At 33.6% G+C, this 6,693-nt stretch overlaps 1 protein-coding gene across 4 annotated transcripts; it reads left to right on the plus strand.

The window, feature by feature from the left end:
* The first annotated feature begins 404 nt into the window (after nt 1-404).
* Nucleotides 405-5,464, plus strand: LOC116105243 (UDP-arabinose 4-epimerase 1). 4 transcript variants are annotated; one of them, XM_031391679.1, is made up of 12 exons: nt 417-542; nt 673-740; nt 1,352-1,484; nt 1,627-1,751; nt 1,906-2,019; nt 2,106-2,213; nt 2,312-2,403; nt 2,997-3,138; nt 3,254-3,348; nt 3,618-3,747; nt 4,692-4,836; nt 4,945-5,464. In XM_031391679.1, exons 3-12 carry the CDS (start codon nt 1,424-1,426, stop codon nt 5,172-5,174), a joined length of 1,242 nt encoding a protein of 413 aa, XP_031247539.1. In that variant the 5' UTR covers nt 417-542; nt 673-740; nt 1,352-1,423; the 3' UTR covers nt 5,175-5,464. The 4 variants fall into 4 exon arrangements, with proteins under 4 accessions (XP_031247540.1, XP_031247539.1, XP_031247538.1 ...); XM_031391678.1 differs by having other exon boundaries at nt 423-584; XM_031391680.1 differs by lacking the exon at nt 673-740 and having other exon boundaries at nt 405-542.
* Nucleotides 5,465-6,693: the final 1,229 nt, after the last annotated feature.

The raw sequence follows: 6,693 nt of genomic DNA on the forward strand, positions 1-6,693 counted from the left end.
CAGGCAAATACTACGGATAAATTTAATATAATAAAATAAAATTATCGAAAGTAAATAGTATTGCAAATTCACCCTTGATAATTTAAAAAAAAAAAACCTATACGAAATGAAAATAATCAAATACCCTCCTATAAAAAATATTTATAAATAGAATGATCTTTTTAGAGGGAAATGATAACTATTTAATTGATTAATGTATAAAATAATTTTTTTTTACAATTTCACCCTTAATAATTATTTTTAAAAACCTACAAAAAATCAAAATCATCAAATGTACTAGTATAACTTTTTTTTTAAATTTAAATGATTTTTTATAATAATATTTATTTAATTGATTAATAAATAAATTAAAAAAACTTTTATAATAATTTTGCTTCCTCTCCTCTGCACACTTGACATGACAACATGGCAACAAAAACGTTTCTGAAAAACGAAAAACAAAGCCAAATTTCAATCTTGCCACAACCCCTCTTCGTCTCTCTCTCTCTCTCTATAATCTATATTCAATTCCTTCCTTCAATCAAATTTCAGTTCATTCAAACGTACGTACACTTTGTCTCTCCTCTCTCTCCCCTTTTCCCTCTGTACGTTTTCTCTTTCTCCTTCTTACGTTTTTTTATTTTTTTCCTTTTTTTTCTGCTTAACTTTTCTTTCATTTTCCTTTAATTTTAGTGGTTTCTTCTTTATATTCGGTTTCGTTTCCTCCATAGTCGTCTCAGATCTTCTGTTTTCTCAACTGGGTATGCGCTTGTTTTGTTGTTTTTTAATAACTGGAGCCTTTTTATTGCTTTGCATTTAACGGCCGTTGATTGAGTAAAGCTCTGATTTTCGTTTCTTTGTAAAGGTTGTGTTTCGAATTGTGAACCATTTTCATTCATAGATCAAGACAAGGTTGTTTTTTTGAATTTTGTTTGCGTTATTTGAGATCGGATTTTTGTTTTGAATCTTCGGAATCTGATCATCTTCCATTTGGGTTTGAAGTTTGAACCCCTTGTTCTAAATTTTGATATTTCTATTTGATAAATTTAATTCTTCTGGTTGTTTTTAAAGAATTTTAATTTCTGGAGCCGACATACTCTGACATTATTATATTTTGTATTTTTATTTGAAAAAAAATATATTTTTTAATGAATTTTGAGTATATTTGTTTTTGATGTGTTTTTGGCAGCTTGGTTTCGCTGGATCTTTATTGTTTTTGAAATTTCAGGGCTTTTATTTCGTTTGTAAATACTTTTTAGAATTTAAACTTTTTGCTGTCTCTCCACTTTTCAAATTTTCATAATTTATGTTAACCTTTTCTTATTTATGATTCAAAACTGATTTGATACTTGGGTTTCTTATTATTTTGCAGCCCACTGAAGAAGGGATTCTTCTTGATCATTATTGAGGCCTGAAATTTTTTCTCCTAAAAGGTTTCTTCCAGATGCTAAATTTTGGCAGGACCAGAAATCAGCCAAGGTCTACTAGATCCATGCCTTTTGGAGGTAAGCATCATAATGGTTTAGATTTTTAGTGCTTTTGATTTAGTTTATATTTATCAGTTTGATTTGTTATTGAGCTGGTTTTTGATTAGTTTTCCATTTGTTGCTCAAACTGTGTATGATTATGAATCTATTATGCGTACAGGTTTAGATTATGCGGACCCCAAAAGAAAAGGCAATTTTGTAGGGAAAATTCTTTTAGCTGCCACTTTAACTGCATTATGCATTATCATGCTCAAGCAATCCCCAAGCTTCAATGTCCCCAGCAAGGTAATCCTTAAGTTATATATTCAGATAACTAGTTGTTAATTTCTGTGCGAGGAGAACGGTTGGTGGTTTGTTTTTGGAAATTTTTTGGCGATTATGTGAAGTTATATGGCATTTTCATATCTAACATTGTTTTCCTTGATTTGCTTTCTTCCAGTTCTCCCAACATGAAGAAGGGGTAGTTCATGTGTTAGTGACGGGTGGTGCTGGTTATATTGGTTCACATGCTGCGTTTCGATTACTGAAGGATTCTTACCGTGTAACAATTGTTGTATGTATCTTTGCTTTTAATCTTTTGCAGCTTAATAATCTCATTTTTGTTTAGATCTTGAGGAAATTGATATTCTTTTTTGACAGGATAATCTTTCAAGGGGAAACCTAGGTGCTGTGAAGATCCTACAAGAATTATTTCCGGAACCTGGAAGCCTACAGTTTATTTATGCTGACTTGGGAGATGCAAAAGCAGTATCCTTATCATGGCATTGATATGATGTGTTTTAGCTTTAGATTTACTACTTTATAGATGGTGATGTTGCAATGTGTTTACTTAACTCATATGTCAGGTTAACAAAATATTTTCAGAAAATGCATTTGATGCTGTGATTCATTTTGCTGCTGTTGCATATGTGGGGGAAAGCACCCTTGATCCTCTTAAGTAAGTATTGTTTATGATCTATTATCAGTCGAATGGTATGTTTTTTCTTGCTTGTGAGAGCTGGCTTTTGTACATTGCTATTCACAGCAATGGTGGTGAAATTTATTGAGTTCCACTAGAGCTGTTCCTTTCTGATTGAAATGGTTGTCCTGGCTACGCATTTTTTTTTTGGTTCATCAAAATTTTGAATGGAAGTGATTGTGTTACAGTTTTGATTTTTTTCTCATTTGGTGTCCTTGAATACTAAATTTTAGCCATCAAAAGCAATAAATTTCCCATTGACACTGCAACCCCATTCCTAAACCTCTCTATACTTTTGTTTTCATAAAATACCTTTCAACCTTGATTTTATTTTTTCATATCAGATTTCACTAACAATTTTAAGCTAGATTTGATGTAAGATTTGACTTTAAACAACTTATATTGGCTGAGTTTCAAAGGAATTTGTGTATCATGTGTAATGCATTGATATATGCATGATAAATGGATACAAAATACTGGTTAATGCCTTCTTTGCTCTTTATTCATTTGGCATTGAAGTATCATGTCATTTATATGTCCTTAATGAGAATATATTTGACCTTGCTATGCAGGTATTATCACAACATTACTTCAAATACCTTGGTTGTATTAGAGTCAATGGCTGCTCATGGTGTGAAGACTTTGATATATTCTAGTACGTGTGCTACATACGGAGAGCCTGAAAAGATGCCCATTACTGAAGATACTCCACAGGTTAGTGCGAAATTCTTAGTTGACTGTTCACCATATTTGCTACAATGTGTTTTAATTTTTATCCATGCGGTGTTATATTAATTGACAATTGACCCATTTTGTTTAATGAACTCAGGTACCAATTAATCCATATGGAAAAGCTAAGAAGATGGCTGAAGATATCATCCTTGATTTTTCTAAAAATTCAGACATGGCAGTAATGATTCTGAGGTTGGTTTTTTCATTTATGCATTTTTTTTTTACATTTTTTTATTTACTCACTGCTCCCCTTGCACATTGTATTTGTTCTTTTTACAAGTACTCCTGTTAACTTGCCGCTGAGAGTTTCTTTACCAATTTATTAGTCGTCTTTTTCATATTCTATCCTTTTTGAAATATCAGATGCATCATACCTTGTTATAGTTTTGTTCTATTTCAACTGTTACATTATAAATCTAGTGGAATTAACGATTCATATCATTTTGTTGAGTAATCTGCAGGTACTTCAATGTCATTGGGTCTGATCCAGAGGGCAGATTAGGTGAAGCTCCCAGACCTGAATTGCGTGATCATGGACGAATTTCAGGTGCTTGTTTTGATGCTGCTCGCGGGATCATTCCTGGGCTAAAGGTATGCCTTTATGTTATGCTTGAAATGTTTGTTCCCAAAGCAGTCCTTTCTAGAGGCCAACTAAATTTTTGACAAGGAGATCAAAATTTACATACACATTTGGAAGCAAATGAATGGATTAGTAAATAGACGGGCCTGTTTGAATTGGTACAAGATGATGATGATGTTAGAGCTCCATCCGGAAACAAGACATCAACCTTACTCACTAAACATGAAACTGCCAAATTAACATCAGCAGCAGATGTTACCCTAGGTAAATTGCAAATAAAAAAAACATTTGGAAAAAGGGTTTATGGAAATTAATGGTCTGTTTGTTTTGTGTTTCGAAATGACTTTCAAAATTTAAGTTACATTAAAATAATAGGAGTTTTTATCCAAAAAACATGTTTGATATTTAAAAATTGTTGAAAACATAAAAGATTACTTTTTTTTCTTCTCATTTTTTAATTTTATAATAGTATTTTTTGGATGCAATCTTAAAAACTGTTTTTTTGAAAATAATAGAACTATTTGCTTTTTCATTCTTGTTACCTTTATTTTAGAAAACAAAGAATCATACTTAATTTTTAAATCAATTCTATCTTTTTCTAAAAATTAACTTAATGGATTTGGAGGGTTGCATCTCCCTGCTTGATGTGAAGGGAAAGATGTGGTTGCCAGATTCTTTGAAGAAGTGAGAAACCTATCCACGATATGTAGTTGGATTTTTTTAATTGTTTTCTGTTGGCTGTTGGCAATACCTTCATCTTTTTATAACTTGCATTCGCTGAAATTTATCAACACGTTTTAGGTACTGATTTGTGTTGCGATTTATTTTACTCCCGACAAGAATGTTTTTGTTTACCGAATTATTGCAGTGCATAAATTGAACATACTTCTCAATGTGGTGTTATGCCTAAATTACTTGGAATCTAAACTAAAATGTTGTTTTGGATCACTGGAAGGTTAAAGGAACAGACTATAATACGCCAGATGGCACGTGTGTTCGGGATTACATCGACGTCAATGATCTGGTTGATGCTCATGTAAAAGCTCTCGAAAAAGCACAACCTAAGAAAGTCGGAATCTATAATGTTGGAACTGGAAAAGGTGAACGATTACATTGCATTTATTTCTGAATTTCCCTGTATTGTCTTTGAGAGTTTCAAATGAAAGTTGAATTCTGTTTTAATCCTTATTTTCGTATCATATCATCAGGGAGATCAGTGAATGAGTTCGTTGAGGCATGTAAAAAAGCAACACGAGCTAAAATCAAAGTTAACTTTGAGCCCCGACGCCCAGGTGACTATGCTGAAGTGTATAGTGACCCATCAAAGATCAGACGTGAATTGAACTGGACAGCGACATACACCGACCTCCAGGAAAGTTTATCAATCGCGTGGAGATGGCAGAAAGCTCACCATAATGGGTATTTGTCATCCTCTTAGGAAACGATCACAGCCATTATTATATATAACAGAAGAGAAAGCTAACGCAGAACCCTGGCGCCCCAGAGCTAGAGAAGGGGTTTCTTGTGAGAGTAGATTCTTTCCCATTTATCTTTATATATTGTGGTGTAGTTCCTAGAGAGGGGTCCCATTTATCAGAATGTATTTGAACAGATAATAGCTTAATAATACGATGATATGCCTGGGCGCAGATATACCGTTATTCATTTCCATGATTTATTGTTTTCTCCCTTGTTATCACGCTGATGATTATAGGGATTTTGATGATATATCTATTATGATCTCGCAAATTTTCATTCTAAATGAGGTTGTATCTCATAAGGTATGCCTATGCTTGGTAACTGTTCTTGTGCATATAAATGCATATTTCTGCTTAATCCTTTAAGAAGCTTACTAATATTTCTCATAATCTGAGTTTTTTTTTTTTTTTTTTTTTTTAATTTTGGGTACTAATTGTAAAAATTGGTTGTTCAAGTGAAAAGTCAATGTTTTAAGGATTATGATCCATTCACACCTCCAAAGTATAAAATTCTAGCCCTACATTTCAAAAATTGTCAAATACGTCCCTCTGTACTCTGTAGGTCTGTTTGTTGATGGTACAGGTTCACAGAAAATGAAATATTACCATTTGCCCTTTATTGACCTTCAAAAGGCCCTTGAGAACCTATTCATTTCCATCAAGTTGTGAACATGTTTGGCAACTCAAACAATGAAAGTGATACCGTTCAACAGATTCGAAAGAGCCGATGAGTGGTGGGGCATTCTGACTCAATGGCTTTTTCCGGCCAAGTTCCATTGTTGTTTGACTTTTAGGTGGTGATCGCTATCTCCTTTGTGCAAGTAGCACGAACACGAATTAACAGATCGGATGGTGTAGACTTTGGAGTTGGGTTGGTGGTGCAGTGTTATGTCAAGAAAATCTGGGGAAGCACCCTTGCAGTTCAGTTTTTAGGCTGTGTTAAGTTGTTTTTGGTCATGATTTTCGTCGGAGATGGTACTAGTTGACTGTGCAGTGTGGCAAGTGCTTCTCTTGGTTACAAAGGTGAGATGAATCGCTACAAACGAAGCAATGGAGCACCATGGGTTGCATTTCTCCTTTTGGATGGCTTCAAACTTTATAATTAATGGCCTTGGGCTTGGGAGGAGGTATTAGCAATTTCTGAAATGTGAAGGGAGGTCAGGGATAGTTTTTTATACCTCTAGGCGGGGCCCGCTGGGGGTACTAAAAAGTAAATACCCAAACCTCAAGGGAGATGGAGAATATAACCCATGTTTTAACAGTTCCTCACTTCCTCTAAGAAAAAGAAATAATAAATAAGCAAAAAATCCGTAAATATTGAAATTTAAAAAGAATAATACTATATCAATATTCCTCTCTTACAACTTTGACGTGATAACTTGCAATTGGTCAGTTCACAATAGGTCTCACATGGATCCTACTAATTAATTGTAAACTGACCAATTGCGAGCTGCCATATTAAGGTTGTGAGAGAAAGTT

This window comes from Pistacia vera, unplaced genomic scaffold (assembly GCF_008641045.1).
Source record: "Pistacia vera cultivar Batoury unplaced genomic scaffold, PisVer_v2 Contig496, whole genome shotgun sequence".
Taxonomy (NCBI): domain Eukaryota; kingdom Viridiplantae; phylum Streptophyta; class Magnoliopsida; order Sapindales; family Anacardiaceae; genus Pistacia; species Pistacia vera.

Coding starts and splice junctions, on each gene's coding strand:
- LOC116105243 (XM_031391680.1), top strand. CDS start 1,424: ATGCTAAATTTTGGCAGGACCAGAAATCAGCCAAGGTCTACTAGATCC. Junction 2,214..2,311: donor ACTTGGGAGATGCAAAAGCA/GTATCCTTATCA, acceptor CTCATATGTCAG/GTTAACAAAATATTTTCAGA. Junction 2,404..2,996: donor AGCACCCTTGATCCTCTTAA/GTAAGTATTGTT, acceptor CTTGCTATGCAG/GTATTATCACAACATTACTT.